The following is a 15,603-nucleotide window of genomic DNA, read 5'->3' on the forward strand; positions in this document are numbered from 1 at the left end:
AATACATCTGTATAGGTAAGGAGAGGTGGATGGAACCCCACCCTCCACCCCCTCCAGAATTTCTCCTACCTTTTGTTCCTTGGCTTTTCCATCTGCACACTTATAATTTGGTTAATAAAACCTCATATTGCAGATGTGGCAGTACCAGTATCATTTTATCATATGATTGGTCTTTTTGTTGAATTCTGCTTTCATACTTCTAGACCTGGTCTTTCCCAACTTTGGTAGTTGTTTTCTCACCTGCCTAAATGTCCCTGTCGGAGATATTCCTAGAAGTTGGCTTAGTATCCTGTCATACAGAACCAACAGTTAAATTTCAGCTCTGTCAGCAAACCAACAGTACCACTCCAATGTGCTGTTTATCAGTCTGCCTACTGGTCACAGTTGAAAACCATGGTGTTGGACACATTCCTTGCTGTGGAACAATTTACATGAGCACAAGAGTAAAATGCTCCTCCCTGGCATCTGTTCTGGTAGGCCCAGCTCCCCAGTCTGAAGCGTGTTCACCAAAGCAGCTTGTCCTTTTCCCCAGATCAACATAATACGATATTCTGCTGCATACTTGCAATACAGCCTCATCAGCTAATGAATTTGATGTTGCTGTCCATAGCAGTCTTGTGAAGAAAGCAGCAATACAATAAAACTGTGTAGAACACTAAGCTTTCTTGGCTGCTTTATTTGAAATACAGGAGTGGAAGAGGTGAGGAAGAATCTTGTTGGCTGTAGGAAATGGCATTCATGATGTAGGAAACAATCACTTGTCTCCTTGTTTTTCCTTTTAGTCAGTTGTATCCTTAAAACATTGAATAGCTTTTCCATCATGACGCTGGGTATCAAATACACTGTTTGAAATGGCTTTTACCCACTTAAGCTCACAAAATCTCTACTTAATATTAGCTGCTTTACTTCAGCCAGATTATGGAGTTATTTCACTCCAATTTGATCTTTGAAGCAGCACTGCATTTTGGTTTTGGTTGAAAAAACCCCTAATACTTGATTTTATTCATTTAGAATGTATTTGTACTGATGTTTGCAAGGAATGGTTGTTCTTTTGTATACCAGAGGTTTCATTTGAAATTTTAGATGAAAGACCTAAGTGGACAGCCCTGCTTGTTGTATGAAGTTCTTAGGAAGGTTCATTTGAGAAAACAGACATAACATGATGTTGGACGGAACAAATGTGAGCCAATGAAAGACAACAATGGAAGTTAGAGTCGTGGCACTATTCTGGAGTTGGTATTTTGTATTTACTAGTTGGCAGTATTTTTTTAGGTCACAGACATTTTCATGCTGACAGACCATGCAATTATAGTAAACATCTAAACAAATGTAGGAAAAAATGGTTTTCGTCAGTGAATGTATAAAATGGGCATCAGCTTGTGCCCTCCACTGCCTCCCAACCAAAACCCCCAGTTGGCTTTAGTGTGGATAGCGGGTCTTTCTACATTTGTCCTTTTGCTTTATACATCTGACCTTCATGGTGGTTTAGAAATGAACACAAGTCATTCCACAAGGGTCAGTGTGGGGGCAAGAGGGTCAGGTCTGAGCTGAGTGAGGTGTTGCTGGGCTGCCTCTGCATTCAGCCAGGAGCTGTGTCTGGCTTTCCCTAACTCCTGGTAGCGAGGCAGAGGCGGAGGGACACGGGAGCTGATGCAGCTGCAGCCAGCATCAGTTCAGTCACTGAGCCACCCTGAAGCAGATACGTAGGCTCTGATGGTGACTTGGCCCAGGAAGCAAGACCACTGCAGCATGTTATACCCTGCCAGACTCCAGCTGGCTTCACTTGTGACTGGCTGTGGTTCATCCAGCTTACTGGGTGTGCAGATATGAGTGCAGGTGTGACACCAGTGACGTGGGAAACTTTGAAGTTAATAAAGCATTGTGCCTGTGGAGTTTAGGTGCCTCAATCTATAGCCAGCAGCAGAGTGAGGCTTCCATGATTGAATTTATTTGTAAATCCACGTAATTTTTACTGAGTCCTGCTTCAAATATGCTTGAGCTTCCTTGGTGGGCTGACTGTGGTTTTTTCTCTTATTTCTTTTTTCTTTAACTAAGGTTTAGCATTCTGAGAACTCCCTTTTCTGGAGTTGGGGTTTGAGCTTTTGGAGGGTGGTTCCAAAAGGACTGTTAGGAGAGAAAACCACAATGGATAAATTCGATATTCAGCATACCAGTATTTCACAAGAAAAAAAAGAAGTTTAATCTGGCATGTGCTTCTGAATACATCTCTCCTGAGTTGCTCAGCTGGTTTGGGAGAGACTTTTGTTTATTAAGTAATAAGCATTTATAAGTTTAGATTCTACAGATTTGTAGTTCTACAATAACTTCAGGAGGAACAAAAGGAGGTTCGTTAATTTTCCATGCTTAAATGTTCTCAGGTTTACAGAGGAGGAAACCGGATAGAAAGAAACTCAGTGTTGAAACTCATTTGTTACTGGTTTTTAGTGGCGAGTTGCATGATAGTTTGTTTTTGACTCATTCTGTCTGATATCTATAGGGATATTACTATCTGGCATCATCTTTTGAAGGTTAATGGGTTACCACAGGTGCAGTTATAAAACTAGAGGCATGTCTGTTGTGACAAGCCTTTGATGTTTTAGCCATGACCGTTAATTTTATAAGGAAAGAGCTCTGGTACACTTAAGTGAGCATTAAAATATAGTAGTGGTGGGCAGTATTTAAGCGTCTTCATTGAGTAGATTGAGATTATTTTTAGCATAAAGACCAATTATTAATCATCCTCATAACCATTTTTTCCTCATGTTGACACATTAATTCTGTAGTTTAATTTTATGTTATCGCATTGATGGTAATGGTACTACTTTAAACATTAAACTTTGCTGCTTTTTGTTTGCTTTTGTTTCTGTTTGTTTTACACTGAACTATTTGTTATGTTAACTAATGTTGTTTCATTCTATTTTCATCTCTTGGGTAGCCATCCGTTCTCTCATGTTTTATACTTAGATTATAAAGTGTAGGGCTGGAATTCATATTTTTGTTCTAGATTTACACAACTCTATATCAACAGAGTATGAGCCCCTGCGTGGAGTTCATATTGATTATAAGAGTTCAGATAATGGATGGTGTACTATAGTTTGAGAGTCCTTTCCCATTAGTATTAGAAATTGAACAGTGTGACTTTAAGATCTAATAAATTGGTTGTAATACCAGAGTTTCCTCCTTTACATGTAAGTATATTATTTATGGCATAATGAAGCATGATTATTGTCTAAACACTTTCCTATATTGAATACTAATCTGCAGAGAATGAGTGGCAGCCAGGAAAAGCAATGCTGGTGGGAAAAGGCGCTCTATTCTCCCCTTTTTCCTGCATCACAGTGTGAAGGTAAGAAGCTAAGCCTGTTTGAACTAACTTTCTGTTGCAGCTGTGTTAGAATGAAATGCTCTTTCTTACGCATTGGAATTGCTGCAGATGAATCGGAACTACCATCTGTATTTTTAAAAAAAACAGTAAACTTCCATAATAAATTCCAAGAGAGAATTAGGATGCTTCAGTTGCATTTGTAACAAATTTCTAGCATGCTTTTAAACAGTTTTAAAATGAAAGTACTTTAAAAATAGTCTTAATGTTTATGCAAATTTACTGAATTCCAGAGCCTGGAATTAAGTACACAGAATATTAATCTCTGACTCTGAAAATTCTTTATTACATTTTAAAATATGTTTTAACCTGAATAATACTTATTAGGTAGCTAATTTTATAAGAATGTGGAAACATGATAATTACCTTTTATGGGTTTGCATAAATAACATGCCAGTTATTCAGTGAATGTGTGGAATTTCTCTCAAGCTGGGAAGTGGCCTCTTGGCCACTCCTTTCACAGTGACAGTCTGGAAATTTTTCTGCCCCACGCAGAGTAAGTCCAGTCTTGGTAGGCAGGCTGCTCACAGGCGGAAGCAGGTGTGCTTCCAGCCCTCCCCATTGCCTCCCAGGAATTCATAGCATCTGACAGCTGGTCCAGGCCCAGGTTTTCAGTGGACAGGCAAGAATCCAGACAGCTTTTTTTTTTTCCTGCATACCAATTTACCTTTTCTGGGGGGAAGGGAAGAAGCTAAATGAGAACATTCTATGTACTGAATTGACAGGCTGTCTGATGCTTTCTGTTGTCAGAGGCTCAGTGCAATAAACTTTCGATCAGAGACCTGGTTCCTTAATAATCTGGAGGGAGATTAGTCAGTAATTATTACTGAACTATTTTTTGAGTGCACCTCAAAGTGCAACCAAATAAACTGTATTCTCAGTGCCTACATGCCCTTACTTGGCTGTTTAGGTCAGTTTGGGTTCCTTTCAAGAACATCTTAACTTACTTCACTCCCAACTACAGAAGTGTGTTTGCACATGCACACACACAGAATAGATTAATGCCTACAGGACTTTGATTTGCCTCCTGGACTGGTCACAGAATCTCCCATATTAGAAAAATACTCAGTATTTACAAAGTAAAGATATTTACTGTGCTTTTATAAAGTTGTGGGGTTTTTTTCATGGTAATAATTGAAGAGGTATTATTAGTCTAATAGTAAATGCAGTGACTCACGCTCTTGAGTATGTATTTTGCACAGAGTAATCCTTGAACTCCTGTGAGTGAATTGTCTCATCTTTTTGCTGACATCTGCTGGTGAACCTGTATAATTACGCAAGTGTTTCACCACCTTATTTCATCAGAGGAAGACAGAATATACAGTGTAAAATACTATGATGTCCAGAACCAGCTTGGTACAGTGGCAGAATTTCTGTGAAGTAGAATAGTTCCAGGATTTCCTATTTTAGACTAAGTTTAACAAAACCAGAGCTTTATCCTCAGAGTTAATGTTATTCTTTCACAAATTTTTAGCTGTATCCAGTTTTCTTATGAGTATTTTTTATATATGGATATTGATGCATGTGATCCATATATAGGATGTGTGTTGATATTATACATGGAAGTTCACTCTGGTAAGTAGAAACCACAGCCATTCACATCAACTTTTTATTTAGCTTCAGTCAGGATCAGGCTGCTGTTGCAGTATATTTTGTATGGGTATAGAAATAGTTATGATCTGGAGCACCATGCAGTTTCAGAACTGAAAAATGTACTGGAGCGTTTCTAATAAAAAAGTAATTCTTACTCTTTGTACCTTACTATTTTAGATGCTTCCATTAACTAAGTAGCTTCTGTTTTTTTTTATTATTATTTGGTTATCCAGGTAAGATGTGAAGAAGCTTCCATAAAGTATTATGCTTATCTTTTTAAGGATGTCAGACTATAAAATCTCCCACAAGCACAGAGTTTACATGGCTTAGGGTGTGAATTTCAAGAATACTTCTCTAGATGCTTTCATTTTGGCTAAATGTAAATAACAGTGTTCTTCAATTCTGTTTTTTCTTCCTTTTTCCTCTGAAACACCCCCACAAACACAATGTAAGAGTGTTATACAAATGCCAAGGGAGAGAATGGTGTAGGAGAATTTGCAGATGTAAAGGAAATATCCAATGATGATGAACATCTGTTAGATTTTAATATGGTAAGTTTGTTATTGGTTTGGGGGAGGCGTTGTTTTGTTCATTTTATAAGGCTGTGCTACTACATCTTCCACCACGGTTTTCAGTCTGGCCTCAAATGAAATTCCTACAAAAACCTTCAAAAGCTTTTCTTTCCTTCCTTTGTTTTTCAGTCTCCTGTGTGTCTTGAGCATTCTTCAGAAAACTCCTCAGTGTTGTAGTTTGGGGAGTACAACCCTTTGTACAAAGAGATGCACTTCTAGTCGTTAAGCAAACTCGGTTTCCTTTGGGAACACTTGGCTTTTGCTTGTCGTGTGTCTTAAACATGAGTTGTCTTTTCCTCAACTTCTAATTTCACTAAGCGTAGAGTGGGCTGATGTGCACCATGGAGGCAGAAAGGACAAGTAACTAAAGGCATAAATATAATGTATGCTGAATTCTGTCCTGCTTACAAGCAAAAAAACCCTGATCTTTTTCTGTAGGGAAAAAATTTCGAGTACATGTGCACTTACTGCTATACTTCTAAACTTTATAGTGATGAAAGCACTTAAATTTACATTACTGTGACATGCTTGCTATAGCTTTACTGAAACAGCTGAAAATATATTGTGTTTGCTTGAAGTTCAGTGACATCTGTGCTGTGTTTTCTTGGTATTTAATAGTTACTACCAAATTTTGAAGATAACTTCTACAGTAATTTTCTGCCATGACCTGTGATAATAATGCATTCTAACTGACTTCACTTTTGATTCTCTTGCTGGTTTGTGCAAATCCTAAAATTAAGGAATAGGGAAAAATAATAAAAGCCCCACCTTTTTCTCCTGCTGTTCTGCAGTCCTTTCTACATAGTGGACTAGGTCAGGAAAGAGGAGGACTGGCCCTGTAATTGTGACATCTCTCTTGAACAACCGCAAAACTTTATAAACTCTCTGCCCAGAAAAAAGCAGTCATATTCTTTATTGTTCCCCATCAACACTGTCAGTTTAAATCCTTAGGTTTCTTCTGTTTATGAAGCAAGATGTGCAGATGATATAAATGCTGAGGCAAAACCAAATGGCTTCAGGAAGAAGATCTACTCCAGTGATAGCTCCAGCTCTGAAGACACAGCTTCAGAAGGTGGAAGTGAATGGGTTGATCCGTGTGAGGAGGAGCTTTTTTCTCGAACTCAACTATAAAAACTGCAGAGTAGAACAGATGATTTAAAAGTAACATGAGATGGAAAACTATCCTTCCCGAGGGTCTGTAGCTCTAAAACAACAACTTGAGTTTCCTCTTCAGTTAATGGATTCAGATGTGTATTTATCTTTCTCTTCTTGCTTATTTTATAGATGAGGACACAGCTGTCCTGTTGAAGATTTTTTTTTTCTTTCCCCCAAAAAACTGTTAAATTCTTGGCTATTTGAACTAGACTAGATTGTGTTGTCAAATCAAGAATGGATGTGCATGTGCTTGTCTTAGTAGTACCACTGCTTTTTTGCATCTTAATTGCAGTTATTTTCATTCGTAACTGTAGCCCTACCACTATTACTATCTTCTTAGCATCGCAGTGTCTACAACTACTTCTGCTATTCAGAGACTTCAGCTTTCTGCACATTAGGCTTTGTTCTTTAAGAACTGGGAGATAAATACTTAACACTGTAATCTATCAGTGCCTTTCTGAATGCAGGAGAAAAGCATGAATGACTTGTCCAGTCTTCATTCAGTAAATCTCATAACTTTGAAGTAGGAACAACAGGGTTGTGCTTTAGAGACTTACAGAAACTGTGTTTTCTATCCTATGATTCCCCCCTCCCGCAAACCAACACTGAAGATACCATGGTTTGTATTTTTGCTAACTGGAGAAGCCAAGGATTTTTTGTAGGTATGGAGGCAATGTGGGGTTTTTTTCCTTTTTTTTTTTTTTTTCCTATTTTTTTTTTTGTCCTTTTTAGCAACTTGCCAATGTGGGGCAGAAGTTTAAAAAGTAACACCAAAAATAATAAACCACTGGGGTGATGTGTGGATTGTTGTGAATTTTGTAATGAGTAATGAGAATGTTGTCTTGTTGCAGATGATGGCATTCATGTAGCCTGCAAAAGCATCCCTTACTGAACTTGAGCCTGAATGACTGAAACTATCTAAAATGCTCAGTGTTCAATGTTTAAATGCAAAGGGTCAGTGCTTCACTTGAAAGAAATCCTGTGGCTGCTGCAGTTAGCTGCTGTTGTGGCTGTAATTTAGTAAATCTCGTAGTTCATTTTGTGTTTCTGAGAGAATGTGTGGGGCAAGTTATGTGTGTGGTGGGTGGGGGTAGGGAAAGCGATGACTTACAACATACATGTGTGATTGCAGTAGTGATTGTTGCTTTATGTGACTTGCTTTTAAATTTTATTTTGTTAACTTAGAAAGTCAATACATTGTCAAGTTGCATCTGTACAAGGCTATCAACTCCTTGTGCTTTTAACACATTATGCAAAATGTATAAGCCAGGAGGAGCAATATTTGCAAAACTAAACATTCTAAGTTTTTACCAACACATAGTTTAAAAAACAACAACAACTAACTAGTCTATACAATAGCAGCATGTCTATAACATCAGGAAGTGCAGAAAGTCCAATACTGACTTGAAAAGCTTAACCATTATTTTTGACAGGCAATAAACCTCATGAGAACTATAGCTGTTTGAAATGTGAGCTGAACTGCCTTTGAAATATGTTCTGTACTAGAAAGGTTTTCAGAGTATAACTGGGTTTTTTTGCCTTCATTCAATTGATAATGTAAGAATTTAAATACGTGGTTGGAAAACCATGCCATTTTTTGTGCAACACTTTTGTTGAGATCCTTACTTAAAATTGGCTTGGTTTGTCCTTACCCAGGGACTTTCTTTTGGTTCTCCTCTTAGACTATGTTCTAGGGTTTGTATTCATACAACTCTTTTGACACTTTACAATTTCTTTTCTTAATTTATTTGCAGACTTTGGATAGATTTTTATATATTTTACTTTCTTCTGGAGCTTCCTTGAGAGGTTGTTTAGCACCTGCACTGAGAACTAGTTAACTGTAACCTGAAAGTAAAAAAACAACTTTACACAATAAATTCTTCAAATCACTACAGTGAAGAACGGAATAAAACTTCATTCGAGAACAAGAAATGACCAAATGGACATATTTCAAACACAAACTTCAGCTCAGTTAATTTTGGCTAGAGCTGCTTCTTTGGTAAGAAAGGGCTCAAAAATAACAAAGGTGTTGCTTATAGTTACATTGTGGCATGTAATAATTCCAGCACCTTTGGGGAAAATAAAATCATATATTGAGCTTGGGCAATAACAAATTGTCTTTACTTGTTTTCATAGTTTAATGGCTAAAGCACTAAAGCTTTCAGTGAGAGTTGAAGTGTGGTTTTTAGTTTTTCTGTATGGATAGAAACACACACACAACAACAACAACAACAAAAGCATTAAAGGTTGGCATACGCTGAACCGCACTGTGGTATGAAGCGCATTGCATATCCATAGCACTGAAGTATCAGTTTTCCATTCCTGGGCTGAAATTTGTTTCTACTTTTTGCTTCAAGTGGTTGTATTGTTCTGATTTCACGTACACCAGAGTAACTGATTTTGTTTTCTTGTGGAGTTACTTAACACCGAATAAAAATATAAAAGGACAATTGGATAGCGTGTGTGCGTGTTCATTTTCTTTGGCTAAAGTGTATAACATAGATACAACATGGCAGTTAAGCATTAAACATTTTGGAGAGATAGCATGAGGTATCTAATTTGGGAGTTGTTTTCATTGCTATAATTTTTTAATCTGTTTTTTTATTCTTTTTCAATATAAGGCAGAAGAATTAAATCCACTGCATATGTTCCTTAAAAAAAAAAAAAAAAGCAAACAAAATAAGCTTAGTTCCCACTTTATGGTATTTTCTACAGAAATAATCAATCTCATTCCAAAAATTAGTTTGTAATGACAACTTCACGTTTAGAGAACATGAGACTTCTTAAAAGCAAACAAACAAAAAAACAGCAAAAAAACCCCACAAAACAACCTGAGCAAATCCAGACCCTCTCTCACATAACAGGTAAAGAACTTCTATACACTATGGGATCTAAAATAGCAGACTTCTATTTCTGCTTTCAACTTGTGGTCAGCCACCAAATGGCCAGTACTTTTAGAAAAACTGCATCTGTGACAAGAAAATGCATGCAAAGACTCAGTTTTCAACAGCTTACATTCAGCTTGGAGAGGTGTGCGTTATGTTGCTGTATGTTTACAGCCCTAGTGACTTGGGATTCCGTGTAGAATGATTCTGACTCACCTAAATTAGAAGTGCAATGAAAACAACACATAAATACACACTTGGGAAATAATGGAGAACAGCTGGGTGAATACTTTTGTTCATTGGTATCTAGCATGCTTTAAACTTGGTAACTAAAACTTTCAAAGGCATAAATTATTTTTAATTATTTCTTAAATACAGCAGAAGGACTAGTGTATTTTCATTCTGTTTATAGAAGATGCTTGATAAAAGAATTCAATTTAATCAGCCAGGCCTTTCAGTTATTCTATCTGAATTAATATTAACTCCACAGATCCTAAAGAATTAAGTTTCCATTGTAAACAAAGCTGCTGTCATGCAAAACCCACTGTATCATCCTAGGCAGCAACTACATCTGCCAGTGGTAGCACAGGCTTTAATGCATGTCAAACTGACTTCAGGGGAGTGCTGTCTGCAGTGAAAATGCAGGGAAAGGTCCTGCAGCTCCTGGAGAGCCAGTCTTCCCAGGATTCCTTGACAGTAACTCATTCTTTTCCTGCTAGAACCAGCACATTTAAATATTATCTCCAGCGACTTTGTTATCTACCTTTCACGTACAGCATCTCATGGAATTGTATCACCTGTGAAACTAGTAATAACAAGATTCCAGAGATTTTGGGCAAATGAGACTTAACTGGTGTATTTTAACTTTCTACAGTAAGATCCCTTTTCCATGTTCAAGTTGCTCTTGAAGTGTATTATAATATGCAAGTGCTTATAAACTTTATAAGCTACCTCTACGCTCCAATGTGATGATAATGGGATTAAAAGGAAAACCAAAGCTGACCGAGCTGGCAGTGGGACAGCACGCTGCAGAGAAAAAGTGACTGGGTGGCAAAACATTGGTTTCCCTGCCCTACTTCATCGCTGTGTATGGCTTCACCTATAAAGAATGCACTGACAACAGAGACTGAGATGGAAGACTGCCCTGTACACTGCCTTCTCCTACCTGACAGCCTTCCTGTAGGGCAGGCGCTCTGGAAGAACTGAACCTGTTACTGTAATGTATTTGAACTGCAGAATCCAGTTAATCCACGAACGTGAGGTGCAAAAGCAGTCCTAAATCTCTATTTCCCTCTCAGTACAATGTAGGGTCATTTTTATTAGCAGCAGTAACAGCTATATAATATTTCTACAATTGCTTCTCACATAAAGATTTCAGAAATTATGAATGAAGAAAGCTTAACTGCCCATCCTTTCTGTGTAGACCTTATTTTACTTACTACAATGAAACGGAGACACAGATGCAGCGACTTTCCTTATATCACAGAATTGAGCAGTCTCAAATTCTTTAATTTCTTCTAAAATCAAAGCAATCAAGCCTGTTAAAAAGTATAGATGAGGATATTTTCATATTCATTTCAGTGCTTTTCTTGTTCATAGCCACAGAAATGCCCGAGCAAAGGGCACTGTGGTACAGTAGCAGTACTGAAAGCAAATATATAAGCACTAGAATAGACTGCCTAAAAAAGGGATGCTACTTCCACCATTGGAGATTCTTAGGAACAGATCAGACAAATATGTCATTAATCATCCAAGTATGTATACATATATCCTGCCTCAGGGGAAAATCAAGGAATTAAGTGATCTCCAAATTTCTCTGAATTGTTTTCCATATGGGAACAGCTTACATACAGAAGGGCTATTAAATTGATTAATAGTTTACAGAGGAAAAAAGCCAAACATTAGATTGCCTACGGGACATTAAAACTTGTGCAATTTTTCCTTTATTGATCCCAAACTTGTAATTAAAAAAAAATACAACTTGTGGGTGGTTTAAGCTCATCGTTCAAAGAGTCATTTGCCTCATTAATCCCTACCTGCTGTGATGGGCCCGCCCCATCCCTTCCAGATATCGGACAGGAATTGGTACTGAATTTTTCTTTTTTGCACAGTTACTTTATTCACGCAGTAATGAATGTTGAGGACTGTTAGTATCCTTTCTGTTTCTAATACACTTTGGTAAGATTTTTCCCTTCTACTTTTTTTTTTTTTTTACACTTCATAACTTCTAATTTTTGTATTGATGTTTGGCTTTTAATTGTCTTCACTTTGCAATGGGGTTTTAGCCCATAGCCTTTTGACTGGAACAATTATCTATTTGATAACAAAGTCCTCTTCAATAAATCTCAATTGCCATTCATGCTTTTAAGATATTTTTACTATAATTTTATTCAATACAAAAATACTAAATTATTTGAAGCACTGCAGATCTATAGAGACATAATAGTTGTATCTGTTATCTACGCAAATTGAACATTACTTGGTTTTATTCATCATTACTAGTTTTAAACAACCAATTTTTAGTCCATCACTTCTTTTTTTTTTCTACTGAGCGCCAATAGAAGGTTACCATATGTTGGGTGCAATGTCTTTTGTGTTACAGAATTAGTATATTTGCTTTTAGAAATGTAATTTAAATTGTGCTTGCTTAAGAGAATAAATCTGCTGTAGCATCCCAACTTCATTATGCAGCTGTGCATAATAAAAACCTTGTTTCCTTCTCTGGTATGATTTAGTGATGAGGAAGATCTGTAACAGAAGTACCGTGGAGGCTTTGTTAGCAATTATTTATGGGCACTGAAGATTCTGCAGTTGTGAGATATTAATACAAGTAGCAACATTTTTTAGTTTGTGTAGTCTTACTCCTTCACATTACTCATAATGTCTTTCCTAAACAGCTTGTAGACAGCAATAGAAACAATCTAGTTGCATGCATCATGTTTCAGGAATATCAATTCAAACGTGCTGGAAAGTCTCACACTATTTCCCCCCCCCCCCCCCCCCCCCCTTCCTGCTCACCATTTTCTTGCTGTCTCATAGAGGAGAACTTTAATCATGTAAGTCTATCCTTACCCAGTGGTAACAGAAGGGTTAACAGTAATTGCAGTTACAGACCTGGCTTCATTCTCCTCATCTTTTATCAGGTTTAAGTACCTACAGGAGGAGGCAGCCTTTGGGGAGAATGGAATGGCATGTTCTCCAGCTGTTCCTGATTCATCCCAAACCTATTAAAATGGTTTGGTGCACAAACGTTCTGCTGCTAGTTGGAATGGTTGCGCAGATGGTGGCTGAACTGGAAATGGACTGCTATCAAACACAGATGTGCAAAAGACAGACAAATATTACTTTTGTGTGAACATAATTAATTTCTGACAACTTTGAAGTAGAAGAGTATTCTCAGTTTGTCAAAGACATCACCATTTGCTTGTGAGGGATTGGTATTTCTGATGAAATCATCATCCTGCTGATTGCTACAAGTCAGTAGAAATGTGAATTCATTCATTGTTGCCTTTTCCTGTGCCATAAGACATGCGTTCGTTACTTTACCATACATACAAGTAATTCTGTAAAGCAAGGAGGAAAAAGATCGTCTCATCTCTGTTCTAACACTTACCTTCAAGAAAGCACTTTCTTGTCTCTTGGCATGATAGATGGTAACAGAGATTATCCATCACTTGCTACACTTAATACACCTACACTCTTGCTTGTGTGAGCTAAAACTAAGTTAAATGATGGGAAGTGGAGGCAGGAGCTGTTGGTCAGCTAGTATTCAGTAATGTGAAACAGCTGTACCTTCACAATATGCAAATCTTTGGTTACTAGAGAAAAAAATAGTGTATCAAAATGTCTTCTAGTTTATGACAGAGAATTACTAACCTCAAGATGGGTAGGGAGCTGCACAGCCAATTCAAATGAAGCTCAGTTTGGCTGTCTGAAAGCTGCTTGCGTCATACTTGGCTTCTGATGAATGAAAATTCAATCTAGATGTTCCCATCTAGTTCTTAAAAAAAATTAAATTAGAAGTTGTATCAATTACAAAATTGCTGAAGCTTCAAAACAGAACTGAAAGCCTAAGCAGAGAATGATTTCCCACATCTGCACACATAAGAAGCATGAGGGAAGCTTGCGTTTCTGTTCCTTAACTCTAAAGGAGCAAAGGAAGGACTTTGCATACTTTTTTCATATGTAGTGTATTTTGGAGAAATTAGTGAGGCAGAACAGAGCACAAACTCTTCATGCTTTCTTGCAGAGTAACCATAAAACTGGTGTATCAAATCCTGCTGGCACGTATGACAGAGCTTTTGAATTTAATGTTTTCCAAAAAATGAAATTCTCTAGCACTGATCTATTATTAGAGTATTTTACAGGTTTACAGCTTTACCTGACTCTGAATCAATGGCAGAAGACTGATGATAACTACACTGAGTAAGTGCCACAACTAACTTACCATCCTTTTGAAGTTTTACTTAGAACCCATCTGTTAGAACAGGAAGACTTGATTTCTCAGCATGCCCTTATGAATGAACTTTCAGTTTTGCACTGCTGAAAAACAAAGGCACTAAAGGTCCCCTTTACATTTAGTTATGCATTTATACTTCAGTACCTATTTCCTTTCAGTAATCAGGACATGCCATGCTTCCAGGACAGCTACCGGTGTGATGCTGTATTTAGTTATATAATGTCAGCCCTTCAGCTTTAACCAATATAGAGGAATAATAATGCACAATGCTCACAGACAGAAACTACATTATCTCAGATGGAGGCGGCTTTAACAGAACTGATGATAACTGCTAATGCAAAAAATCAACTTTTGCTAATAGCTCACAACAACCAGAAATGCTATTTACCCTTTTCCACGAGTTACAGTCACTCACAGGCAATAAAGAATATCTTTTTTTTTTTTTTTTTTATATTGACTAGGCTGTGGTTTTCTGTAAACGTTTTGAGGCTCACCCTGGTATTTTCACACTGCCTAGCACATTGGGACCCTGGTTCTGTTCTTCAGTGCAAAGAACAGTAAGAATTTTGTTGGGAGTGGGTATCAAAAAACCTACCAGCTGAATAGGAAGTGATCTGTGGGTTAGAAATGGAAAATACCCACTAAAATAAATCACTTGGAATGGGATCTCAAAGGTATTATGATTGTTAGGCAAAATGCTATCCTTAAATAACTGCTGACTCAAAAAGTGTTTAAGCGCCTAACTCCTTGTGTGACTTAAAACTTTTTCCTGTACTCTACTTTCTACTACTGATGAAAGATCTCCTGCAGCAGATTCTTCTAATAGTTTTTTCAGCCTAAATAGTATTACAAAGATAGGAGCATCATTATTTCCTTTGAGGACACTGCAGACTTACAGAATTCATGACTGTATTTCCATTCTGTTATTTACTTTAGGAACCTAACAACCTTGACCCAAGTTTGGTGATACTGTGATGGCAATACAGTCTTCTGGTTGCTCCAACAGAACTGATTCCTACTCAAAACCAGAAGGAAAATGTTAATACTGAAAAAGGAATTCGTAACAGCATATGCTCCAAAATAGTATGTCTCTTGCATATAAACAAGTTTTATAGTGTTTCAAAGCTGTTTTGCTTTTATTTACCTTTTAATACAGAAGCTGTCTTGCAGAGTTTGTATTGATTTTCGAAGAAAGATACGGAGAAATTAGTGCAAATCTTAATTGTTTTATGTTGATAGCTTTTTTAGAAATCCAGCAGAGTAAATGCTGATATTTATCAGTCTCTGACCCAGTCACAGAAAGCATCTGCAGAGGTGTCATTTTTGGTTGATGGTAGGTTTTCAGTGCCTACTTCTCATCTTGATAATGATCTAATTCTCATCTTGATGGCATGGAACTGGTGTCAATGGGGTCATGGTGGCAAGTACTTTCACACAAGTTTACCTCAGCCTCTTGCAACTTATTTACGTTACTTGCCCATATCAAAGCCTGAATAATCATGGGTTTGCTTTTTTTGATACTGAACTAATTACATTAACAGAAATGTCTGCATTTGC

General features: G+C 37.3%; 1 protein-coding gene across 3 annotated transcripts in view; it reads left to right on the plus strand.

The window, feature by feature from the left end:
* The window catches only part of KIAA0232 (KIAA0232 ortholog), a 72,085-nt gene extending 62,933 nt beyond the window's left edge, over positions 1-9,152 (plus strand). For all 3 annotated transcript variants that reach the window (XM_032984563.2, XM_042807600.1, XM_042807601.1), the window contains 3 exons: positions 3,265-3,346; positions 5,429-5,526; positions 6,499-9,152. In XM_032984563.2, the coding sequence (XP_032840454.1) occupies positions 3,265-3,346; positions 5,429-5,526; positions 6,499-6,678 (360 nt within the window). In that variant the 3' untranslated portion in view covers positions 6,679-9,152. The remainder of the gene's footprint in view (positions 1-3,264; positions 3,347-5,428; positions 5,527-6,498) is intronic.
* Positions 9,153-15,603: the final 6,451 nt, after the last annotated feature.

Source organism: Tyto alba, unplaced genomic scaffold (assembly GCF_018691265.1).
Source record: "Tyto alba isolate M040663 unplaced genomic scaffold, T.alba_DEE_v4.0 Super-Scaffold_6, whole genome shotgun sequence".
In the NCBI taxonomy this organism is placed as follows: Eukaryota; Metazoa; Chordata; class Aves; order Strigiformes; family Tytonidae; genus Tyto; species Tyto alba.